Source organism: Apodemus sylvaticus, chromosome 2 (genome assembly GCF_947179515.1).
Source record: "Apodemus sylvaticus chromosome 2, mApoSyl1.1, whole genome shotgun sequence".
NCBI lineage: Eukaryota > Metazoa > Chordata > Mammalia > Rodentia > Muridae > Apodemus > Apodemus sylvaticus.
In genome coordinates, this window is record NC_067473.1 from 25,515,907 (window position 1) to 25,542,820 (window position 26,914).

At 40.4% G+C, this 26,914-nt stretch overlaps 1 protein-coding gene across 1 annotated transcript; it reads left to right on the plus strand.

Moving 5' to 3' along the window:
• The first annotated feature begins 1,094 nt into the window (after window positions 1–1,094).
• LOC127677773 (disks large homolog 5-like) lies at window positions 1,095–26,914 on the plus strand. Its single transcript, XM_052172782.1, has 6 exons — window positions 1,095–1,175; window positions 21,512–21,572; window positions 22,557–22,716; window positions 25,112–25,255; window positions 25,890–26,073; window positions 26,771–26,914. The coding sequence occupies exons 1-6, from the start codon at window positions 1,095–1,097 to the stop codon at window positions 26,912–26,914; spliced, it is 774 nt and encodes a 257-aa protein (XP_052028742.1).

Sequence of the window (26,914 nt, forward strand, 5' to 3'; positions counted from 1 at the left end):
AATGGCCTTATCAGAACTCAGTATTGGACACTTTCTGTAAATTCAAATGAGCTACTTGTACTTTATCTTTGTTTGTTTGTAATGTTTTTATTTTTTGCTTTATAAATTGAGAAAGATTTCTGGGGCCATGGCTCACCTCCCAAAATCTTAGCTATGGTTCTATTCAATCAGTATAAGGATCTGCATTCATTAAATCATCCATTTTGCACAGATATATATGCTTATCTGGTTTTGGGGGCCAATCATGAAGCCAAAAACAAGATGTTAGGCCCTTGCTCTGTTCACTTACCTATATCTATTGCATTTTCATACACCCTTAACTCTGTTGACTATATTATTTTTTCTGACAAAAATTTCATTTTATAGCTTACAGAGGTCTGTAAGCAATCATCCTTTGGTGACTCTGGTCCACAGATGAGAGACTCATACTCAGTCTGAGGGTCTTTTCATTGGCAGCTCCAATATTTTACTATCCTCTGCCAACCAATCTCAAGAATTTTGCCCCCACAACAAAGATTACAACTCTATCTCTCCTAAGGCATCTTGGGACAAGTTTCAAATGTTAAGCACAATACTTCATGAATATAACCTGTAAAGCACACTCATATAGCAACCTGTTCTGCACCCTCTGCCTGGATGTGATTTCATGCTACTGTACCTAATAAGACAGGAGAAATTTGTGGCTTCATAGTCAAACTAGTATGAAATCTTAGTAGGTTTTAATGTCTCATATTGCTGACTGAGCGAAATCTGAGGTAGTATGAGACATTCCTTCGAAGTGTTTGAAGAAGAAACACTCAGATACACAGGGATGATTTATGTATTGCCAATCAGGCCTAGAGCAAACCCTGTCTTTAGAAAGTGGATGTGCTCAATGGTTATGATCTAGGGGAGTCTCCAAGAAAGCACACCTTAGTTTCCTGTCAGTATAGGGAAAAATTAGCATGAAGCCAATGCCATAACCCATGACATCAGCATTCCATTCTTGAACATTCTATTGTCTCCTGGAGAGTTCTTGGCATTAGCTGTGATCTCACCAGTGTTGTAGCAACAGGAGAAGCCCTGGAATTACTCAGTTTGTAGAGGATACTTTGATGAACATGTTTGCCAAACTCTGCAAACATTTTGGGAGAGCCAATGTGGATGGAAGAGAGACACGAGAGAGGAGGAAGGAAGTTGGCCTTTCATCTGAGAGTAATGAAGGACTAAGAATGTGTTTTGGGGGGAATGTGGATTAAGTACTAGGAAAGGAAGTTGAGCTTCCTGGCAGAGTGGCTGACCTGGCCTTTCTAGCAAAGGGGCAAAGGAATTGGAGCTTCTTGGAAACAAAAGAATTTCCATGTTTGTCACAACTCTTGAACATCAAGGATGTCAGAACATTATTTTCTACATCCCTTAAAGCAGGAGAGGCCAGGTCAAAGCTTTAATGCTGAGAACTCCGTCTTTACTTTCTCTGGGTATTCTGTTTATTACATGGGGACAGAACAAGACCATCAGGAGTCACAGAGGGACTTACCTATGCCAATTTAGGGCAGGGAATCACTGCTTCCCCTCCCATGGGTTCTTTTAGCTTCAGCTTTTCTCTGACAGTAGTACCAGGGAAAGAGTTGTGCTCCTGGGAATAACGTTTTGATCTCAGGACTCCTCTGACCTCCACTCCCTAACAGAGTTTCCACCATAGCTATTTTTATCACTAGTTGTGTGTGGCAGGCATTTCTGTACTGTAACCAAAGACCTGTAAGTGTTGATACACTCAGTCAGAGACTAGATCCTCTGGCCATCTCTGGGTGTTTGTTGTTTCAGTAGAGGAAATTAATCAGTGTGTTGGCCATGTTCTCCCCCTGCATGACTTTGAAGGCCATGTCCTGGGACTAAAGTAATAGGGCAGGAGATCTGAGCATCTCCAAGCACTGAAGTAAATGGGGATAGTGAATTTATCATCTGACATGTGAAACCACAGGATTGAGGGCTCTCAAGCCAATATATACCCCTAGCAGTTGTCAATATGCCAAGAGAAGTCATCTCTCTGGTCATCATAAGCATGTGTAGGGAGACAGAGTACACACCTGTCTGCTTACATCTCCTGGTCTCTGTACAGTGATGGGAGAGCTGAGATCCACTGAGGAGGCATCTCAAGCCTGGACCATACTCTGTGTTGTCACTGGGTTCTAGGCATGTTGTCCTTCTTATGGGCCTCAGTGTCATCTGTATACACTTTGTGCATTGCGACCATGTAAGTTCACATGTGTTAATCTCTCTACAGAGGCTGGCATGAACACTCCATGCCATGCAACAATCCTCAGCAAGAAGCAGGCCAAGAAGGAAGAGAAGAGGCTGACCAAAGAGCTGCAGCTCATTACCCAAGAGAGAAATGAGCTGAGAGAACGCCTGATGTATGTCACAGAGGGAGCCATGAATAAGAGGTATGCATCCCTCCAAATTCTGTGTTATTTGTCTGGGATCACCAGTGTCATGACAATCTTTTTAAGGTGATTCATCCTAGAAAGATATATCTTCATAATGTCCCTGTACCCAATCTCATGTGCCTAAATACATCTTAGAAGAGAGAGAGAACCTGAAACTGGGTCAGGACTGAGATGGGAAATAATCCCTCCTGATCCCTCCAATTGAAAAGAGAATTCAGGGATAGAGGCTATAGAAAGGGAGTTTCCAGAGTGTGCTTGGAAAGAACTTGAGAGGAGGTGGCTTTGTGAAGCACTAGGACTTGAGAGTTTGTGGTGAGTTTTTGTACATGCCTGGCAGTAAAGTGAGTGAAGGAAGCTCCTGGATGCACCTGGAAGGCCCTTGTCCCACATTGTTTATCTCAGTGCTTGATTAAACAACTGAGGTTCATGCCTGTTCCTATTTTTCTGTATGCCTTATACTCTGAGAGTTCAAGATGCTATTGTTCTTGATGCTTCTGTCTCTGAATCATGTTCTCTCTCATTTTTGACTCTGTCTCCTTTTCTAATTCTCAAGTGTATACCTAAGATTGTGTGTGTGTGTTTCTGTGTCCATGTGTGTGTACACTTGTGTGTGTGCATATGATTGTGTTTTCTCCTGTGCATGAATTTTTCTTTTTTATATTTCTCTCCAATTTGAAATTCAGGGATCTGTGAAAAACAGTATATTCTGCGACAGTACTGGTTCTACTGGCTCTTAATTTGATATCTCTGTTTCTGTCTCTGTCTCTGTCTCTGTCTCTGTTTCTCATTCTCTGGCTGTGTGTCCCTTTACCCTTCTTCTTTCTGTGTGGCATTCTGTGTGTGTGTGCACCTGTACATATATGTGCTTATGCTGGTCCATTATAAAACATTTGAGATGTATAGTTTAATCTCTAGAATTATGTATAATGTCTGCCTCTGAAGAAGTAATTATCTAGGATTTAGAATCCTTTTGTCAAAACAGGGAAAATATAATCACAGGTATGTAGTAGGAAAAGACCTGTGGCCTAGGCTACTGAGAGCACAAGGTACTAGACTGCCCTTCCAGCACTACTGAGTGAACACATGGAGCCCCGGCACCATCCATCTGGATGCCTAATTTCTGCTGTCCTTAGGACAGAATAAAAGTTTCCAAAGATGAAGAAGATCCCAGCATGTAGAACCCAGGAATTGACCTTCCTGTGCTGGGGTAAGACAAGACCCAGTCTGAGTTCATGTGTTCCTAAAAGCAAAAGTTCATGGAGCTCTGTCTTCTTGGGGACAGGCCCTACTATACACCAAATCCATTCTATGAAAACTTGAAGTTAAAAGAGAAGGAGATCATGTCATTTCTACAAAACTTAGAGATGGAGAACATTGAGGCCCGACAGAAATTCGAGGAACACAAGGAGGAGATCAACTTCTATCGGTAAGTATTATTTAGGGATTCTACCGGGTATAGAATGTATGTTTCTGCCTTCCTTGATTCTGGACTGGAGAGTCTGCAGGACTGGTACTATCTGTTCTGCTTTTTAGTAATCAGTGTGCATTGGGACTTTTGGAATCAGTTTTCAAAATCTCTAAGAGACTCCTTACTCCATTACTCCTACAGGCATTGTCCAGGCATCCTCAGGAGCCTCTCAATAGAAGAGTGGTATATATGATGAGAAATGTATTATACATTACTAGGTCTGTGGGGCACAGGTATGATTTTACAGAGCCAAATGTGATGCAACCCAAGAATAGAATGTCCTCCTCTTGGTTCTACTGACCTATGTTGAGGGGATTTGCAAACTACAAAGTGATATTGCTGAAATGCATTGCAGTGTCATGAATAGTTGGAGGTCCCTCTTTCTTTTGCTGAGACATGCAACCCTTTGGTGTTGGGTCTGCAGCAATAATTTTTTCTTTCCTCAATTTGCTATTTTCACTCTGTGCAGCTCTCATGGATATATTAGGTCTCCATGGGAACCTGTAGCCTAGTGGGGTTAATGGGACTTTGATGTAGGAATGGGAGAAAGAGCCTGCAGGATCTTACCATGCAGATTGTGTTTCCAGGAACCTGGAGAGCTACCTCCTGATACAGAAAGACATTATGAATAAGAGGTTGGCCGAACTGAAGCAGGAGAACAAGGAAGTACATGCTGATTGGACCATCATTCAGCAATACCTGATTGACTTGAATCTGAATGATAAATTCGAAAAGGAGAAGGCCAGAATTCTCCAGGACCAACAACATCAGGTAAGTTTAAGCAGCTCAGCTTGGCTATTACTGACTGAGAACATTTGCCCACTGCATCCATTTTTGCTTTCACCCAGCATTTTCTAATCCACACCCCCAAGTAGCCACCTACCTCATGGAATGTAGTTGTTCATTGCTCAGTCTATGCACAAGTATTCTGAGATGTTAGTCCCTTGTGAGAAACTGAAGTATTGGCAAGTATACCTTGCTACTCCTCTTTAATGTGAAGACTAGTAAGGATGAAAGATCAATAACATGCCAGTTTCCTCCATGTGGTAATGATAGGTGTGATGCTTTGCAGAGCTTAGAACAAGTTAGTTCTAGGTCCTACAACAGAGGTCATGAAATGATCATGTGACTTCCAAAATGGAAACATCTTACAGGGTTAAAATGCAAATGAAAATACAAAATATTTGCTGCTCATTGTCATTGATCTGGGTGCCCTGTGGCATTTTCCTTACTTCCTGCAACATAATGAGGTCTCTTCCAATTGCCCATTTCATGTTATGCACTGATAGAAGTCTGAGTAGCAGCTTGTCAGCCCATGTATTTGGTAAATGTTACTGGATATTTTGCCCTGCCTCAACATATAACCCCAATGGTGTCAGTTAAACGGTAAATGATAACATTCCTGTTGAGTTGGTGGGAAGCAGCAGCCTGACAGCTGACATTTAGTTCCTGACCAAGCTTCTGTCTTAATAAGACCCTTCCTCTTCCAGGTCTCCAAAACTGTAGCAAAAGCTGAAATTTCCACAGCCCAGGAAGAGGGCCTACTGCAGAATGAGTTGCCACCTCAGGAGCCCCCTGCTGAGCTCCATTCTCAACAGCCAAAAAACTCCTTGGAGGAATCTTCTTCTACATAATTCAATTCCTCATGATGAATAGGCCCTAAATACCTAGCCAGTGAGCTACCCAATTCATAAGTTATTCCCTTTCCTGTTCTGAAAACACCCCTTGAGAGATAACTGAGGTGACTGCCCTGCCACAATATGTACAAGAGGAGAAACAGGCTGTACATCTGTGTTGCTAAAAGCACAGTGAGAGATCTTTGTTTCATAGAGTAATTTTCATTTGAAGCCTATTTTCTTTAAATTGTATTTCTGAGGAATAAAAATTTATTTGTGACTCGGGACTCTTAAGACAATGTTTCTTATTCATGTGTTCTGTCTTCTTCTGTAGACCTAGATCTCACAGTCAGAGATGGATCTCTGTAAGCTCTAGGAATCCTGGGATGCAGAGTGAATTCAACCTCAACTAGGTTATATAAGGCAATGTCTTTCTGTATGAATATTGTGGTTTCCCCCAATGATACACAGTTTATGATTTAATTACTGCCATAATAGATCCATGCTGTCATGTATTCTCATGTACAGGTGTTATTGTCATTGATCATGCATTTTCTGGTTTTTGTTTGGTTTGGTTTGGTTTGGTTTAGTGGCTGTTTAGATTCATATTTATTATTAATGACAATTGTGTGTTTTCCTACTGTATGTATGTGACCTGCCTGTGTGCAGTTGCCTCAGAAGCAGGAAGAAGGAATAATTTCTTCTGTTGTAGATTTTGCCCTACCTCTACCCCCAGTGGCCATTTTAGCAGGAATTCCAGACCTCAGTGCTTGCCACAATCTCCTACACATAGAGTGGAGTGCTCAGACCAAGGTGAAGTCCAGTGTTCTTCCAGATCTACAATTCCCTGATTTAAGCAGGCTGACCAACTAGCAGTGGAGAGGTGGAGCCAACACAGGATGAGCAGACTCTCAAACCTTGGGGGAAAGAATCTTGCCCCCAACCTTAAATTCTCACTCACCAATTAAAACTTGGACCTTGATCAGCAATCTGTGGTCATGGTCTCCTTCCTTTCTCACTGCCTTCCCATTCATCCCCAGCTTCCCTTCCAGGTAATGCATTCGATATAACTGCAGGCAGTTGCAGTAGATGATTGTTAGGTACCATGTTGGTCTTCTGTCAGCATTAGATTTTCTAACCTGTTAGTCTTAATCACATCTCTTACACTTGGCCCTTGTTCTTCTAGATCATGTGATATGTTATGTGGACAGTATCACATAAAATTGAGTGCAGACATCTCAGGAGACTTTTAGGTACCACTACTTGAGCTGCACATGCTCACGGTTTTATGCTGCCAGGCATCAGTACAGGTCTCTGATATTACCACTGCTCTGTGGGCAATTAGGTTTTGCCCAAGTAATCTTATTTTCACTTTTAGTGCAGATTTTTCCCCTCTGATCTGGGATGACACTGTAAACTAGGCATATATGTGAAATCCAGAATGGAGCCTAGCCTCCTATAGGCTGTGCTGGGAAAATGAATCACTCTTGCTAACAAAAAAAATGACTGCTGATCTAAGGAGCTTTGAGAGGAAGCTCAAGAGCAGCCACAGAGAAGGGAGCCTGCGGCTGTGAGCACATGTGTCCACTGGAAAGCATGACTGTGCAAGTATGGAACCTAGGAGGGACAGGTAGAGCTGCTCTTTTGCCAAAGCAGTTCTGAGAGGATATGGATAGTTCCTTCCTAGTGACTCTTACTTTTTGAATAGAACTGACTAACTGACATCTAAGGATAGTCAGAGTGTTAAAAATGTCAAGGAAGTAAGCCAGTGGGTCCACAAACAGCTACTGGAAAACCAGGGCATTTAGCTCAGCCTCCAGAGCATCAGGGTAGAGAGGCTTTGGTTACTCTCTACCTTAGGTCCTCTGGATTTTATGAGCTGATTCTTATGGAGAAAGAGTCATCAGTAGCACAATGGGAACAAGGTGAGACATGATTTAGAACAAACTACCAGGTTACTATTGTATTTGTGGGGTTTCCTTGAGCATCTTAGAACATGTAAGTTGTCTGTGTCTTTATAAGCCTACTCACATATGGGTTATCACAGTTTTTGGTTTGATTGATAGACACTAGCAAATGCATACATTAACATGGATTTTTCAACTGACGCTTGTGACATGAGATGAGATTTCATGTCAGTTCTAACCAGACTAAATTGTCCTCAATGTACAATGTGAAATACCCTGCTGTATTTTCTCTCCCAGCTATCTGAACCGTTCCCAGGATTAAAAGCATTCTGTCATCCACTCTGACTGACATCTGACAAACAGAGGTTTGTATAGGGCTCTGTTAATGTCTCATGGCAACTTGCAGATAACACTGACATGATGGAATAGCTAAATACATTCTAAATGCTGGCTGTATAATGTGTTCAGTAAAGGTGTGGTATACATCAACCACACACAAAACAGCAAGAGCTTCATTTATTGCATGATCCAGTTCCCGATGTCAGGCAAAACCTGAAACCACTGAGAGATAGGATTTGATGGCAGGAAATAAAATCTGGGCTGAAAAAAGAGAATAATATAAATAGTCAAGGAAAGGAAGAGCTGGTACTTTGATAAAATCAACAAAGTAGACAATACTTTCTCTAAACTAATCAAAAGGCAGAACGAAAACACCCAAATTATCAAAATCAGTAATGAAAAGGAGGATATAACGATAGACTCTGGGGGCATGAAAACAATCAGTAGTTCTAATTTCAGAAGCCTATACTCCAAAAAAATGGATAATCTAAATGACTTTCTAAACAGACATCAATTATCAAACTTCAATCCAGATCTGAAAAGTGATAAAGTAATCTTATAACCCCTAAGGAAATAGAAACAGTCATCAAAATACTCCCCAAAACAAATAGCAAAAGTTCAAATAATTTTAGTGCAGAACTCTTCCAGAGTTTTAAAAAAGTGCTAATACCAACAATCTTCAAAGACTTCCAGTGAATAAAAATAGATGAAGTATTGCCAAACTCAATCTCTTAGGCCACAGTCAAACTGATACATAAAGCTGACAAATATTCATCATGAAAAAGGTATTCAGAACAATGTCCATTATGAACATTGAGGTAAAAATATTCCATAAAATATTTGCAAACTGAATCCAAGGACATACAAAAGACATTCTCTACCTTGATCAAGTAGGCTTCTTTTCAAGAATGCAAGTATGGTGCAATATAGGAAAACACTGCAATGCAATCTACCAATTAACCACAATGAAAGAAATAAAACCACATGATCATTAGATGGATAAAATATCATTGACAAGATCAAACTCATCTTCATGTTAAAAGTCCTGTAGTGAAGGGATAAAAGGCAAATAACTAAACATAATAAAATTAATAAATACCAAGTCTATAGAGATCATCAAATTCAATGGAGAGAAACTTAAAGCTCTTTCACTAAAATCAAGGCAAGGAATGGCTACTCACTCTCTCACAATATATTCATTAGAGTCCTTTAATTTCTAGTGAGAGCAATCATAAACCAAAACGACATGAAGAGGATAGAAAAGGTAAAGGAAAACGTTAAAGTACTGAATTTGCAAATGATGTAAGTGATTCCAAAGCTGTACCAGAGAACTACAGCTGATAAACAACTACAGCAAAGTATCTAGATACAAAATGAATTATAAAAGTCAGTAGACATCTTTATTGAAATGGTATTGGCTGAAAAATAAATTGGGATTGCAACATCTTAAGATACACAGAAATATAATTTTTTGAATTTCTTCAGTTTCTGTTCTTATTTTTCCCCTTTCATTTCTGATTTTGTTAATTTGGATACTGTCTCTGTACCCTCTGATTAGACTGGCTAAAGTTAATCTATCATGTTGATTTTCTCAAAGAACCAGCTCCTAGATTTTTTTTATATTTTTTGTATAGGTCTTTATGTTTCAACTTGGTTGATTTCAGCCCTGATTTTGATGATTTCCTGCATTCTACTCCTCATGCAATCCACAGGGTGTATTAGCTTCTTACTGTTCTAAAGCTCTCAGGTGTGCTATTAAGCTGCAAGTGTATGCTGTCTCCAGTTTCTTTTTGGAGGCTCTCAGAACTATGAATTTTATACTTAGCACTGCTTTCATTGTGTCCCATAAATTTGAATATGTTGTACCTTCATCTTCATTAAATTCTAAAATGTCGTCTTATTAATTCCTTGACCACCTTGCATTGAGTAGGGTATTGTTCTGCTAGCATGTGTATGTGGGCTTTCTGTTGTTTTTGTTGCTATTGAAGACCAGCCTTAGTCCATGGAGATCTAATAGGATGCATCAGATTATTTCAATTTTCTTGTATTAGTTCAAGCTTTTTTTTTTTTTGTGATCAAGAGGATGGTGAACTTTGTAGTAGGTACCATGAGGTACAGAGAAGAAGGTATATTCTTCTGTTTTAGGATGAAATATTCTTTCGATATCTGTTATTCCATTGTCAGTAACAGCTGTTAGTTTCATTCTGTCTCTGTTAACTTTGGGTTTCCATGGACTGTCCAATGATTAGAATGTGGTGTTGAAGTCTCCCACTATTATGCATGCTTTTAGCTTTAGTAAAGTTTATTTTATGAATGTGGGTGCCCTTGCCTTTGGAACATAGATGTTCAGACATGGAAACTTAAGAGTTGCAATTTGAGAAGCTGTGTTTTTTTCTTCCTTTAGTCTGGAACTTTCTCAGTATGACATTTTTAAATGACAGTATATATCCTGTCATTTTAGACATATGTGATCTACATCTTCTTTCTTTTTTTCTTTTTATCTCGTTTTTCTTTTTATTCAATAGGTGCCAAGAATATGTGAGGCACTAGGGTCACACAGAAAGGATATCCACATTCTAGTGCAGGAAGTGTCTATCAGGGGAATACAGCTGATAAACAACCTCTATGCAATGTGAGATTGACAGCCTATTTGAATTCTTTTTTTTTTTTCGATATATTTTTTATTTACATTTCAAATGATTTCCCCTTTTCTGGCCCCCCACTCCCCGAAAGTCCCATAAGCCCCCTTTTCTCCCCCTGTCCTCCCACCCAACCCTTCCCACTTCCCCGTTCTGGTTTTGCCCTATACTTCTTCACTGAGTCTTTCTAGAACAAGGGGCCACTCCTCCTTTCTTCTTGTACCTCATTTGATGTGTGGATTATGTTTTGAGTATTCCAGTTTTCTAGGTTAATATCCACTTATTAGTGAGTGCATACCATGAGTTACATTTTGAGTCTGGGTTACCTCACTTAGTATGATGTTTTCTAGCTCCATCCATTTGCCTAAGAATTTCATGAATTCATTGTTTCTAATGGCTGAATAGTACTCCATTGTGTAGATATACCACATTTTTTGCTTCCACTCTTCTGTTGAGGGATACCTGGGTTCTTTCCAGCATCTGGCAATTATAAATAGGGCTGCTATGAACATAGTAGAGCATGTATCCTTATTACATGGTGGGGAATCCTCTGGGTATATGCCCAGGAGTGGTATAGCAGGATCTTCTGGAAGTGAGGTGCCCAGTTTTCGGAGGAACCGCCAGACTGATTTATAGAGTGGTTGTACCAATTTGCAACCCCACCAGCAGTGGAGGAGTGTTCCTCTTTCTCCACATCCTCTCCAACACCTGCTGTATCCTGAATTTTTAATCTTAGCCATTCTGACTGGCGTAAGGTGAAATCTCAGGGTTGTTTTGATTTGCATTTCCCTAATGACTAATGAAATTGAGCATTTTTTAAGATGCTTCTCTGCCATCCGAAGTTCTTCAGGTGAGAATTCCCTGTTTAACTCTGTACCCCATTTTTAATAGGGTTGTTTGGTTTTCTGGAGTCTAACTTCTTAAGTTCTTTTGATTTTATAGGGGATTATACTTTAGAGATTGTGTGTATGCAAGAAGAGACAATGAATTTGGACTTTTAATATTCTTGAACCTCCTAGGGTCTATGGGACATCTGAGTTTGATTAAGTATATTTTCTGTTATAGTATCAATAGGTATGACCACAATAGACTCATCCATTTGAACAAGCTTATTTTAGTCAGGGAGTGGAATGTGTGGTTTCAATATGCTTGACTAAGGCAATAGCACTGTTAAAAGGTGTGACCTCCTTGGAGTAGATGTGTGACAGTGGGGTTGGGCTTTGAGGACCTCCTTGTGGCTATATGCTAGATAGCCTTCACCTGTTTGCATGCAGAAGACACAGCTCATTCTCACAGCTCCTCCATCTTGGACTCTGCTCTACTCTCAATGATGATAATGGACTGAACCTCAGAACAAGTCAGTCAGCCCCAATTAAATGTTGTCTCTTATAACAAATATGCTTTGGTCATTGTATCTTTTCACAGTAATGGAAAATGTGAATAACACACTATTTTGCTTTTCCATATGAATGTAAGAAGGGTTCTATCAAGAACTGTAATTAATTGTGTTAAACTTTTGATGGGAATGCAGTGGATCTGATACAATGAAAACTTTAAGACACAGAAAAAATTGAATAAGAAACCAGAAAATGGAATGCCTTTCCATGTTCAAATATAATAGGATTAATATTGCTATATGGAATCCTACCAGAATCAATCTAAAGGTTTAAATGCATCCCATCATAATTCCAATAAAGAACTTCATAGAATAGGGGGAAAAGAATCTAAAAACTAATACAGAATCACAAATGAGCAGGGTAGTCCAGATAATCTTAAATAATAAAACAGTAAAACAGAGGTGGACCCATTACTATTCATAATTTCTAGTTGATTACAAGTCATAGTATTAAAAACAATATGTTAATATCATAAGAACAGACACATTGACTAATGGAGTAATAGTGAGAACCCTGATATTAGGCTATGCTCTTACATCCATCTGGGTTTTGACAAAGAAGCAAAACAAACAAACAAATCACACACACACACACACACACACACACACACATAAACACACACACACAGGAGTAGCTGTTTTCAACCTGTGTGTTGCAACTCCTTTGGGGGGAGCTCATATATCAGATATATTATATATCAGATATCAACATTACAATTCATAACAATAGCAAAATTAAAGCAACAAAATAATTTTGTAGTTGGAGGTTGGTCACCACAAGGCAAACAACTATATTAAAGGGTTGAATAATTATGAAGGCTGAGAACCCTTGCAATTTAAATGGAGTTAACCTGCAGCATGAGAACAATAAATTTAAAGACACCTGGTCTAGGAAATACAAATTCTATCAACAGATTGATGTTACTTCTTTTGAAATTGTTGTTCAGTGGTTTTCCATAGATACCTTTCCATTCATACACATTACAGACTTGCTATTGCTCTTGGTCAACATCCAGAATTTGATAGTCAACCCTGTTGCTAAAGATATTATAAAATTGAGTCATGAGAAATTTATAAACCAAGATGATATAAACCTGGAAGTTTTATTAGTGATGGCTAACTTATATAATTGTGTGTGGTTTTTTTTGTATATGTTTAGCCCAGTGATTGGCACTATTGGAGGTGTGGTCTTGTTGGAGTAGGTATGGCCTTGTTGAAAAAGTAAGTCATTGTGGGGGTGGGCTTTGAGAGCTTCTTCCTAGCTTCTAAGGACATCAGACCTCTCCTGTTTGCCTTCAGAACAAGATGTAGAAATCTTGGCTCCTCCAGCACCATGCCTGCCTGGATGCTGTCATGCTCCCTGCCGTGACTATAATGGACTGAACCTCTGAACTTGTAGGACAGCCTCAATTAACTTCTTTTATTTAATTTTTAAATTTTATTCGATATATTTTTTATTTACATTTCAAATGATTTCCCCTTTTCTGGTCCCCCACTCCCCAAAAGTCACATAAGCCCCCTTCCCTCCCTCTGTTGTCCCACCCATCCCTTCCCACTTCCCTGTTCTGGTTTTGTCTTATACTGCTACATTGAGTCTTTCCAGAACCAGGGGCCACTCCTCTGTTCTTCTTGTACCTCATTTGATGTGTGGATTATGTTTTGGGTATTCCAGTTTTCCAGGCTAATATCTAATTATTAGTGATTGATCCTTTGAGACTGGGTTACCTCACTTAGTATGATGTTCTCCAGCTCCATACATTTGCCTAAGAATTTCATGAATTCATTGTTTCTAATGGCTGAATTAGTGTATATATGGCTGAAATAGTGTATATATATCTAATGGCTCCATTGTGTATATATACCACATTTTTTGCATCAATTCTTCTGTTGAGGGATACCTGGGTTCTTTCCAGCTTCTGGCTATTATAAATAGGGCTGCTATGAACATAGTGGAGCATATATCCTTATTACATGCTGGGGAATCCTCTGGGTATATGCCCAGGAGTGGTATACCTCAAGCAATATTACCAAGCAATAGTGTTAAAAACTGCATGGTATTGGTACAGTGACAGGCAGGCAGATCTATGGAACAGGATTGGAGATCCAGAAATAAACCCACACACCTATGGCCACTCGATCCTTCACAAAGGGGCTGAAAACATCCAATGGAAAGAAGATAGCTTTTTCAACAAATGGTGCTGGTTCAACTGGAGGTCAGCACGCAGAAATGCGAATTGATTCATCCTTGTCTCCTTGTACTAAGCTCAACTCCAAATGGATCAAGGACCTCCACATAAAGCCAGACACTCTGAATCTAATAGAAAAGAAACTGGGGAAGACCCTTGAGGACATCAGTACAGGGGGAAAGTTCCTGAAGAGAACATCAATAGCTTATGCTCTAAAATCAAGAATTGGCAAATGGGACCTCATAAAATTACAAAGATTCTGTAAAGCAAAGGACACCATCAAAAGGACAAATCGGCAACCAACAAATTGGGAAAACATCTTCACCGACCCTACATCAGATAGAGGGCTAATATCCAACATATACAAAGAACTCAAGAAGTTACGCCCCAGAAAGCCAAATAACCCTATTAAAAATGGGGTACAGAGTTAAACAAAGAATTCTCACCTGAAGAACTTTGGATGGCGGAGAAACATCCTAAAAAATGTTCAACTTCACTAGTCATCAGGGAAATGCAAATCAAAACAGCCCTGAGATTTCACCTTACACCAGTCAGAATGGCTAAGATTAAAAACTCAGGAGACATCAGGTGTTGGTGAGGATGTGGAGAAAGAGGAACACTCCTCCACTGCTAGTGGGGTTGCAAATTAGTACAACCACTCTGGAAATCAGTCTGGGGGTTCCTCCGAAAACTGGGTATGTCACTTCTGAAAGATCCCAATTAACTTCTATTAGTTTCAATGTGTCTGCTTAGTTTTTGTTTCCATGGTCTGCCCACTAATGAGAGTGGGGTGTTGAAATCTCCCACTAGTATTGTTTGAGGTGCAGTGTGTTCTTTGAGCTTTAATAAAGTTTCTTTTATGAATGTTGGGTTTTTTTTGCATTTGGAGCATAGATGTTCAGAATTGAGAATTCATAATGGTAAATGTTTCCTTAGACTAGTATGAAGTTTCTTTCCTTCTCCTTTTTAAAAAATTTTGGTTGAATGTTGATTTTAATCAATATTAGAATGGCCACTGCAGCGTGTTTCTTGGGACCATTTTCTTGGAAAATTGTTTCCCTGCCTTTTATTTTGAGGTAGTGTCTCTTTTTGTCACCGATGTGTGTTTCCTATATGCAGCAAAATACTGGGTTCTTGTTATGTATCCAGTCTGTTAGTCTATGTCTTTTATGGAGAAATTGAGTCCATTAATATTAAGAGGTATTAAGGAACAGTTGAGGTTTGTGTTGCTATCTTCTATTGGCTTTGCTGAAAGGAGATTACTTTTTTGCTTTCACTTTTGAAAAAAGTGTTTATTTTCTGAAGGATGAGCTTGAAAATAAAAAGAAATCACACAACTGGATTACTTTATACACTTGAACAAGCATTTCATGGGATCCAATACATCTCAATGAAGCACTTACACACACACACACACACACATTTTTAAACATATATATGCACACATTGTTGCTTAGTTTATTTTGTTTCTATATAGTGTGATCTCTATTTTTAGTGTCAACTTGAATAAACCTGGAATAAACTGAAAAACAAGCAACTATGTACATTGGGAAGAATTTTTCTTTTTATTTATTTGCATATTTTAATAATATATTTGAAATGCATTCATAAGACAATTGTTTATTCACAGATCCCTTCAATTTTTATTTACCTAGACATTGTAATAAAGGTCAGGAATCATTCAACATAGCACCACCATAAGTACGGTGATTTCTTTACTGTGTAACAATTCTCTCAGAATTTAAAGGGACCATACTAAGGAAAGGCTCCTTAATGCTCAGGAGTTTCTAGTGAAAATTGATTTTACTTATAAAGGAAGGAGAAGGCTCCTTCAATTATGGAAATGAGAGACTCACAATTCTCAAATAATCTCAAAATTAAAAAGGTTACATAAGGCCAGGTTAAGAAAGCTAGAAACACAAGCTGGGAAGAGAGTCACCTGGACTTGCTGTATTTCTGGGAATGTCTGCATTTAACACTGCTGGGAATCATAAAGAGAGCTCTACAGTGCAATTTCCAGAGGGGTTCATGGGACACTTTGTAGAGTCACCTACCTTTAAGTCTTCACATAACTGTAAATAATCCTCACCTACACTATTTTAATTAGTCAAAATGACTCATTGATTCTTTTTTTATTAAATATATTCTTTATTTACATTTAAAATGTTTTCCAACTTTGGGTCTCCCCAGCCCCACCGAAAATCCCCTAACCCATACCCCTCCCCCTGCTCACCAATCCACCCACTCTGATTGCCTGTCCAGACATTCCTCTATACTGGGGCATCGAGTCTTCTCAGGACCATGGGCCTCCTCTCCTTTTGATGGTCCGCAAGACCATCCTCTGCTGAATAAACATCTGGAGCAATGGATTCTTCCATGGTTGGTGGTTTAAGGAGCTCTGGGGATACTTGGTGGTTCAAATGGTTGTTCCTTCTATGGAACTACAAACCTCTTCAGCTCCTGTAGTCCATTCTCTAGCTACTCCATAGGGGACCCTTTGCTCAGTTCAATGATTGGCTGAGAGTGTCCCCTTCTGTATTTTTCATGCACTAGCAGAGCCTCCCAGGTGGCAGCTATATCAGGCTCCTCTCAGCAAGCACTGTGACTGGGTTTTTGTAACTGTATATGGGATGGATCCCTAGGAGGGGCAGTCTCAGGATAATCTTTCCCCCAGGCTCTTCTCCACGCTTTGTCTCTGTTCCTCCTCCTGTGGATATTTTGCTCCCCCTTCTAAGAAAGATGAGAGTATCCATACTTAATTCTTACTTCTTGAGCTTCATTTGGTCTGTGAATTGTATCTTGATTATCCCAAGTTTCTAGGCTAATATCCACTTATCAGTGAGCACGTACGATGGTACTGTGTGTTCTTTGGTGATTGCGTTACCACAATCTGGATGATATTTTCTTTTCTTTTCTTTTTTTTAATTTATTGATATATTTATTTACATTTCCCCTTTTCTGGACCCCTACTCCTAGAAAGTCCCATCAGTCCCCTTCCCTCCCCCTGTTTTCCCACCCAACCCTTCCCTGTTCTGATTTTGCTCTCTACTGCTTCACTGAGTCTTTTCAGAACAAGGGGCCACTCCTCCATTCTTCTTGTACCTCATTTGATGTGTGGATTATGTTTTGGGTATTCCAGTTTTCTAGGTTAATATCCACTTATTAGTGAGTGGATGATATTTTCTAGTTTCATCTATTTGCTTAAGAATTTTATGATTTTATTGTTTTTAATAGCTGAATAATTCCATTGTGTAAACGTACCTCATTGTGTGTATCCATTCTTCTTTTGAGGGACATCTGGGTTTTTTCTAGCTTCTGGCTATTATAAATAAGGCTACTATAAACATAGTGGAGTATGTGTCCTTATTAAATGCTTGATAATCCTCTGGGTATATTCTCAGGAGTGGTATAGCAGAATCCTCCATTAGTATTAAGCCTAATTTTCTGAGGAACAACCAAACTGAATTCCAAAGTGGTTGTACCACCTTGCAATTCCACTACTAGTGTAGGAGCAGTCCTCTTTCTCCACATACTCACCAACAACTGCTGTCTCCTGAGTTTTTGGACATCAAAGCAGGGAGAGGCCCTTGAGTCCAGGAAGTCTCAATACTGCAGTTTATGGGAATACCAGGACACCAGGACAGGGAAGCTGGTGTGAGTTGACTGGGGAACAGGGTTAGGAGAAATGGGTTATGGGAATTTCAGGGGGAACCACAAAAAGGGACAACTTTTGAAATGTAAATAATGTATCTAATTAAAAATTTAAAAGAAAAAATATATATCTAATAAGAAATTAAAAGAAAAATATGTTTCCTGTAGTTCTTCATGAGTTAGTTACACTTCCTTTTATTTTCCCTATCCACTATGGCAATTAGAACTTTAAAAAACAAACAAAGAAAACTTTGCTAAATTTAAGTCACTCATTCATATTTGAGGGAATTGTATAACTGTGTCAGTTTTGCCAAGGAATATATGAAGTAACACACTGTCAGAAGTAATACACTATTTTCTAGAATGTAATTTTTGTCCAAAACAGATTCCAAAAAAAAAAAACCAAGTTTCAAGTTTTTTGTAAAAATATTTGTTTGATAACTTTTCTTTGGAGAGATTTATTAGAGGGGGTGATTTCCCATTTATTGAGGTTTTACTTATTAATATCTCTCTTTTAACTGATTAGGGCACTAGACTGGCTGGTTTACCTTGGTCATGAACTCTGTTGACATACTTGTAACACCCAGAAGTCCCACTTCCAGGAGCTCTAAAACACCCAGGATCATAGGATGAGACATAAGGAGGACAAAACATCTGTTCTAACACCACTGGACATAACTGGGACTAGTGGAATCCAGAAACACAGGTTACATGCCCGACCAGTAGTATGGGTACATTTCAGTCTTGGCTGGTTTAACTTGGTTGCTAACTCTGAAGGCAGTCCAGCAACACCAAGAGGAAACTATAATCCTACATGCCCTAACATGACCAGAATCACAGTATTCCTGGGTTCCAGGATCCCAGGGGCTTGGTCACACAAGGATTACAAGATCCCAGAGGCAACTTGACTCTCAGGAGCTCTGACACATCCAGGATTTCAGGATTACAGGGACACAAAATTGTCCCTCCACCTTCCCTGTGAACCCGGTCTAAGCATACAAAGGCCAGGAGACACTGCTGGTGTCCCAGTCCTCATTTATGCTCCATTTTTCACGAATGTGGAAGATCATTTCTACTTCTCCTACTTTCCAGCAAGAAACAATTGTAGAGAGAGAATGTAACTATTCTCCACAGTTAAAGACCTTCTGTGGTAAACAGTATCCCAGACCTCAAGCAGTACTACAGAGAAATAGTGTTAAAAGTTGCATGGCATTGGTACAGTGACAGGCAGGTAGATCAATGGAATAGAACTGAACTCCCAGGAATGAACCCACACACCTACGTTTACTTGATATTCCACAAAAATGCTAAAACCATCAAGTGGCAAAAGGGTAGCCATTTCAACAAATGGTGCTGGTTCAACTGGAGGTCAGCATGCAGGAGAATGCAAAATGATCCATTATTATCTCTTTGTATTAAGCTCAACTCCACGTGGATCATGGATCAAGGACCTCCAATAAAACCAGACACACTAAAATTAATAGAAAAGAAACTGGGGAAGAGCAATGAGCACATGGGTGCAGGGGAAAATATCCTAATCAGAACACCAATAGATTATGCTCTAAGATGAAGAATTGACAAATGGGACCTCATAATATTACAAAGTTTCTGTAGGGCAAATGACACTATCAATCAGACAAAATGACAACCAACAAATTGGGAAAAGGTCTTCACCAACCTTATATCTGATAACCGTAATATTCAATATATACAAAGAACTCAAGAAGTTAGACTCCAGGGAGCCAAATAATCCTATTAAAAATGGGGTACAGAGATAAACAAAGTATTTTCACCTGAAGAATTTTGAATGGCTGAGAAGCACCTTAAGAAATGTTCAACATAATTAGTCATTAGGGAAATGCAAATCAAAACATCCCTGAGATTTCACCTCACACCACTCAGAATGGCTAAGGTTAAAAACTCAGGAGTTAGGAGGTGTTGGCGAGGATGTGGAGAAAGCAGAACACTCCTCCAATGCTAGTGGGATTGCAAGCTGGTACAACCACTCTGGAAATCAGTCTGGCTGTTCCTCAGAAAACTGGGCAGGATACTTCCATAGGACACTGTTATACCACTCCTGGGTATATACCCAGAGTATTCCCTGGCATGCAATAAGGACACATGCTCCACTATGTATATAGCATCCTTATTTATTTATTTATTTTTATCCAAGGATGCAGGGTTTTTTCAATATACGGAAATCCATCAATGCAATCCACTACATAAACAAACTCAAAGAAAAAAAAACATGGTCATTTCACTGGATGATGAAATAGCATTTGACAAAATTCAGCATCCTTTCATGCTTAAAGTCTTGGAAAGAACAGGAATTCAAGGCCCATACCTAAACATAGTAAAAGCAATATACAGCAAACCAGTAGCCAGCATCAAACTAAATGGAGAGAAACTTGAAGCAATACCACTAAAATAAGGGACTAGACAGGGCTGACCACTTTCTCCTTATCTTTTCAATATTGTACTTGAGGTACTAGCTCAGGCAATTAGACAACATAAGGAGGTCAAAGGGATACAAATTGGGAATGAAGAAGTCAAACTATCATTATTTGCAGATGATATGATAGTCTACCTAAGTGACCCAAAAAACTCCACTAGACAACTCCTACAGCTGATAAAAAACTTCAGCAAATTGGCAGGTTATAAAAGCAACTCAAGCAAATCAGTAGCCTTCCTATACTCAAAGGATAAGCAGGCTGAGAAAGAAGTTAGGGAAATGACCCCCTTCACAATAGCATCCTTATTTATAATAGCCAGAAGCAGGAAAGAACCCAGATGTCCCTCAGTGGAGGAATGGATACAAAAAATGTGATATATTTACACAATGGAATACTACTCAGCAATTAAAAATAAAAATTTCATGAAATTCTTAGGCAAATCATTGGAACTGGAAAACATCATCTTAAGACATGAAATGCTGTCACTGATTAGTGGATATTAATTAGCTCAGAAGCTCTGAATTCCAAGACACATTCACATATCAAATGATTCCAAAGGATAAGGAAGGAGAGGGCCATGGTCCTGGAAAGTCTTGATGCAGAAATGTAGGGGATTACCTGGACAGAGGAGTGGGAGGGGGTTGTTTAGGGAATGGGTGGAGGGAAGAGTGCTTATGGAATTTATGGGGAGGGAGGAACCAGGAAAGTTTTTTTTTTTTTAATTTCCTCTGCCAAGTGATTTCCAGACTCTTGCCAACACTATGATGTGTGCAACTCTTTCTCTGCTAAGACATCTTGAGGAAACTTCAAATGCTAAGAAGAAGACTTCATGAGTGTAGCCGCTAACATACATCCACATGTTAATTTCCCCTGCAGGCTCTGGATGTGATTTCATGCACCTGGACATAAGACAGGAAACGTTTTGACTGCATATTAAAACTTGAGTGATATCTCAGTAGATAATCTGAGATGTTAATGTCTCATATTGCTGATTGAGGGAAATGTGAGGCAGGATGATACATTTCTGAGAAGGGTTTGAAAAGAAAACCCTTAGTTAAATGCACATGGATTCCTGAGGTTATGTCAATCAAGCCTAGAGCAAACCCTGGCTTTGTAAGGATGATGGGCTCAAAGGCTATGTCCCAGGAGAGTCTCCAGGAAAGGGCACCTTAGCTTCTTGTTAAGGAAGAAAATTAGCAGGGAGCAGAAGGCTGTAACCCATGACATCAGCAGTCCCTTCTTGAGCATTCTATTGTCTCCTGGAGAGATCTTGGCATGAGCTATGATGTCACCAGTGTTGGAGCAACAGCACAAGCACTGAGGTTTCTCAGTCAGTGTCTAGAGCATACATTGATAGACATGTTTGCCCGAATTAGACAACTTTTTCTGAGAACCAATGTGGATGCAGAGAGATAAGAAAGAGGAGGAAGGAAGCTGGCCTTTCATCTGAGAGTAATGAAGGACAAAGGAGGTGGTCATGGAGGATGTGGAGTAAGTACTGGGAAGTGGATATTGAGCTTCCTGCCAGGGTGGCCTGAGCTGGCCTTTCTAGAAAAGTGACAAAGGAATTGAAGCTTCTTGGAAGCAAAAGAGATTCCAGGATTTTCACAACTCTTGAACATTAAGTATATCAGAACATTACTTTTTCATCTCTTAAAGCAGGAGATGGCCAGATCAAAGCTGTAATGATGTGAACTCCAATTTTTCTCTTTCACTGGGTATTATGGTTGTTAATTGGGGACGGAATGAGACCATCAGGAGTCACAGAGGATCTAACCTACACCAATTTAGGTGCAGGGCATCAATGCCTTCACTACCATGCTTCTTTTAGCTTCAGTTTCTCTCTGACAGTAGTACAAGGAAGAGAGTTGTGACCCCTGGCCATCACCTCTTATTCTCAGATCTACTCTGATTTCCTCTCTCTCAATGTTCTCCTTAGCGTATCATTGGTTGTGAGCGGCAGGTATTATTGTACTGTAACTACACCCAGAGACTCCACCCTCTGGGCACTGCTGGAGTGTTTGGTGTTTCAGTGGAGGAAATAATTGGTCAGTGTGTTAGCCATGTTCTCCCCATGCAGGACATTTTAAGGCCATGTCCTGGGTCAATAGTAAAAGGGTAGGAGATCTGAACATCATGAATTCATCATGTGACTTGAGAAACCAAAGAACTGAGTACTCTGAGGCCACGTTTCACTCTGTGCATTTGTTAATAAGCTAGGAGAAGCCATCTCTGTGGTCATCATAAGAAAACATAGGGAGACAGAGGACACACATGGCTGCTTACATCTCCTAGTCTCTATAGAGTGATGGGAGAACTGAGGTCCACTGAGGATGCATCTAAAGCCTGGACGAAACTCTGTGTGATGTCACTGGGTTCTAAGTCCTGCTGTTCTACTTTATAGGCCTCAGAGTAGTCTGTCTACACTCTATGCATTCCCAACATTTAAGTTCACTTGTGTTCTTTTACCTACAGGGGCTGGCAGGCAGACATCATCCCCTGTAACTCTCCTGAGCAAGAAGCAGGCCAAGGAGGAAGAGGAGAGGCTGACCAGAGAGCTGCAGCTCGTTACCCAGGAAGGAAATGAGCTGAGAGATCGCTTGATCTATGTCATAGAGGGAGCCATGAACAAGAGGTATGCATCCCTCCAAATGCTGTGGTGTTTGTATGTAGTCCAAAATGCCACACTTGTCTTTTTAAGATGGTGAATCATAGGAAGAAGTATTTTCATGATATCCCTGGGCAAAACCTCGTGTCCCTAAACCCTTATCAGAGGAGAGGCAGAACCTGTAGTTTTCACAGGAGTAAGATGGGAAATGGAGTCCTCTGCATCCTCCAGGTCAAAAGTGGGACTTGTGGTCTGATTCAGGGATACAGAAAATGGAGAGTGAGTTCCCAGAAAGCATTTTGAAAGCCCTTGAAAGGAGGTGCTTTGTGAGGTTTTAGGAGCTGAGAGTTTGCTGTGAGTGTTTGTACTGGACTGGTAGGTGACTAAGTGCTGGAAACTGCTAGATGCAGAAGGCGGGGCCTGGTCCCACATTGTTCATCTCAGTTCTTGACTAGACGCCTGAGGATCTGCCTGTTCCTCTTTTCTGTGTGTCTTATACTTTGAGACAGTAATGTTGTATTTCTTCTGCATATCACTGTGTTCTCTCTGATTCTGTCTCAGATTCACTCTTTCTCATTCTGTGACTGTGTCTAATTTTCTCCCTCTCATGTGTGTATACATGACTGTATGTCTGTTTTTTGTGTGTACATGTGTGGGGGTGCACAAGATTGTGTTATCTCCTGGAAAAGAATTTTTGAATGTTTATATTCCTCTCTACTCTTCTAAATTCAGGGAACTGTGGCATCCAGGGTACTCTGAGACAGTAATGTTGCATACACTTCTTCTGAATCTCATCCTATTCTCTCTCATTCTGTCTCTATTTCTCATTCTGTGGCTCTTTGTCCTTTTCGCCTAATTTGTGTGTGCCAGTCTATGAGTCTGTTTGCTTCTACATGTACATACATGTACTTCTGTTTTATGTGTTTATATTTACCCCCACACTTAGGAATCTTGGTCTATGTGTTTTGGACTGAGGATTTAAATGCTGTTTCAAGGTGAGCTGAGTGCTGATGTCTGGGAGCCCCTACTTTAAATAGTTCTGGTCAGGCCAGGCAGAGGTAGCATATGGCTTTAATTCCATCACTTGGGAGGGAGAAGCAGGAAGATTTCTGAATTCGAGGCCAGCCTGGTCTACAGAGTGATATCCAGGACAGCAAGGGCTACACAGAGAAACCCTGCCTCGGGGGGAAAAAATCAAGAGAGAGAGAGAGAGAGAGAGAGAGAGAGAGAGAGAGAGAGAGAGAGAGAGAGAGGAGAGGAGAGGAGAGGAGAGGAGAGGAGAGGAGAGGAGAGGAGAGGAGAGGAGAGGAGAGGAGAGGAGAGGAGAGGAGAGGAGAGGAGAAGAGAAGAGAAGAGAAGAGAAGAGGGGAGGGGTGAAAAGGGGAGAAGAAGGGAGGGGATGGGGGAGGAGGGAAAGGAAGGAGAGGAGAGGAGAGGAGAGGAGGGGAGAGGAGAGGAGGGGAGGGGAGAGGAGAGGAGACAGAGATTCTTGTGGTTAAAGTAGGAATCAAATTAAATAGCATTGATCCTTCCCTTCATGGGCACACTTATGCATACAGCTGCATCTCTTGGGCAGATTATAAAGAGGTCATTATGTATGGTATCACCTCATGAATTATGTGTAATGTCTGCCTCTAAAGTATTAGTTATCCAGGAATTACAATCCCTGTTGTCAAAACAGAGAAAATATAATCACAGGTGTCTAGTTGGCAACGACCTGTGGCCTAGGCTCTTGAGAGCACAAGGGGCTAGACTGCCCCTCCAGAGCTAATGAGTAAACACAGGGAGCCAGGGCACCCTCCATCTGGATACATAGCTTATGCTGTCCTTGGGAAAGGATAAAAAGTTTCCAAAGATGAAAAAGATCCCAGCATATAGAATCCAGGAATTGACCTTCCTGTGCTGGGAGTACAAGATCCAGTCTGTGTTCATGTGTTCTTAGAAAGGAGGAGTGGCCCCTGGTTATGGAACGCAGTAGCAGAATGTGGCAATACCAGAACAGGGAAGTGGGGAGAGGTGGATTGGGGAATACGGGGAAGGAAGAGGGCTTATGGAAATTTCCTAGAGTGGAAGTCAGAAAAGGGGAAATCATTTGAAATATAAATATAAAATATATCGAAGAAAAAATAGGACAAAAAAAGAAACACATTTTCAGCAGGGCTATGGTAGCACACGCCTGTAATCCTAGCACTTGGGAGGCAGTGGCAGACTGATTTCTGAGTTCAAGGCCAGCCTGGTCTACAGAGTGAGTTTCAGGATAGTCACGGCTACACAGAGAAACCCTGTCTCACAAAACCAAAATAAATAAATAAATAAATAAAAATAAATTAAAATACTTAAATGTGTATGTGTCTTGGTTTCTGAAAAGGTGTTTTTAAAAAAAAAAGCACATGTTCATGGAGTTCTATCTTCCTGGGGACAGGCCATACTACACACCAAATCCGTTATATGAAAAATTGAAGTTAAAGGAGAAGGAGAATATGACATTTCTACACACCTCAGAGAAGGAGAACATTGAGGCCAAAGAGAACTTCCAGGATCTCAAGAAGGAGATTAACTTCTATCGGTAAGTACTGTTCATGGAGGTCAGCAGGTATGGAATGGCCATTTCTGACTTCCTTTGTTCCTGGACTGGAGAGTCTGCAGGTCTGATTCTATTCCTTCGGCCTTTTGGCCATCACTGTGCCTTGGGACTTCTCCTGTCAGTTTCAAAGTCTGTAAGAGACTGTTACTCACCCTAACATTGTCCAGGCATCATCAGGAGCCTCTCATTAGAAGTGATTCAGATCATGAGATGGTTATAGAACAGTACTAGATCTATGTGGCTCAGGGATGGTTTTACAGAGCTAAATGTGATCTAACAAATGGATACAATGCCTTCCTCTTGGTTCTACTGACCTGCATTGAGGGTATCTGCAACCTACTAATTGATGTTGCTGAAATGCATTGGGCTGCCATGGATAGTTTCAGATACCCCGTTCTTTTGGAGAGACATGCAACCATATTTGTGTTTGGACTGCAGCAATCACTTTTTCTTCCCTCAAGTTGCTATTCTCTGTTTGTGTACCTCTTAAGAATGTATTGAGATGTACTGCATTAGGTATTCATGGGAACCTAGGTCCTGGTGGGGTTAATGGAACCTTGATGTAGGAATGGGAGGAGGAGCCTGCAGGATCTTACCATGAAGATTGTGTTTCTAGCAACCTGCACAGCCGGCTCCTGATGCAGAAGAACCTTATGAATATGAGGTTGGTCACACTGAAGCAGGAGAACAAGGAAGTACATGCTGATTGGACCATCATTCAGCAATACCTGGTTGACTTGAACCTGATTGATAAAGATGAACAGGAGAAGCCCAGCATCCTCCAGGACCTACAACATCAGGTAGGTACAAGCAGCTCAGCCTGGCTTATACTGACTGATAACATTTTCCCATTGCATCCATCTTTGCTTTCACCTAGCACCTTTCTAATCTACACTCCCACCCACCTCAGAGAATGCAGTTGTTCATTGCTTGGTCTCTGCACAAGGATTCGGGGTTGTTAGCCTTGTGATAAGCTGATGTATTGGCAAGTATACCTTACTACTCCTCTTTAATCTGAAGACTAGTAAGGGTGATCGATCAATAACACACCACATTCCTACACATGGTCATGTTAACTGGGCTGCTTTGCAGAGCTTTGAGCAAGTGCTATGTCCTGTGACAGAGGTCATGCATGAGTCATGTGACTTCCCCAGTGGGAAGCATCATGCAGGGTTAAAATCCAAATGCTAATAGGTAACTTGTTCTTCTCCTTGTATTTGATCTGTGCATTTTCCCTTCTTCCTGTAACCTAGTGTGCTCTCTTCTCATTGCCCATTTCTTGTTATGCACTGATAGAAGTCTGAGTAACAGCTCTCAGGCCCATGTATTGGGTGAATGCTGCTGGATATTTTGCTGTACCTGCACTTATAACAGCAATGGTGTCAGTTAAAACATCAACGATAACATTCCTGTTGAGCTGTTGAGAGGCAGCAGCCTGACAGCTGACATTTAGGTTCCCAACAAGCCTCTGTCTTAATAACTGCCTTCCTCTTCTAGGATGCAGAGAGTGTAGCAAGAGCTGAAATTTCCACAGCCCAGGAAGAGGGCCTCCTGCAGAATGAGTTGCCACCTCAGGAAGACACTGCTGATCTCCAACTCCAACAGCCACAAAATAACTTGGAGGAATCTTCTTACACATAA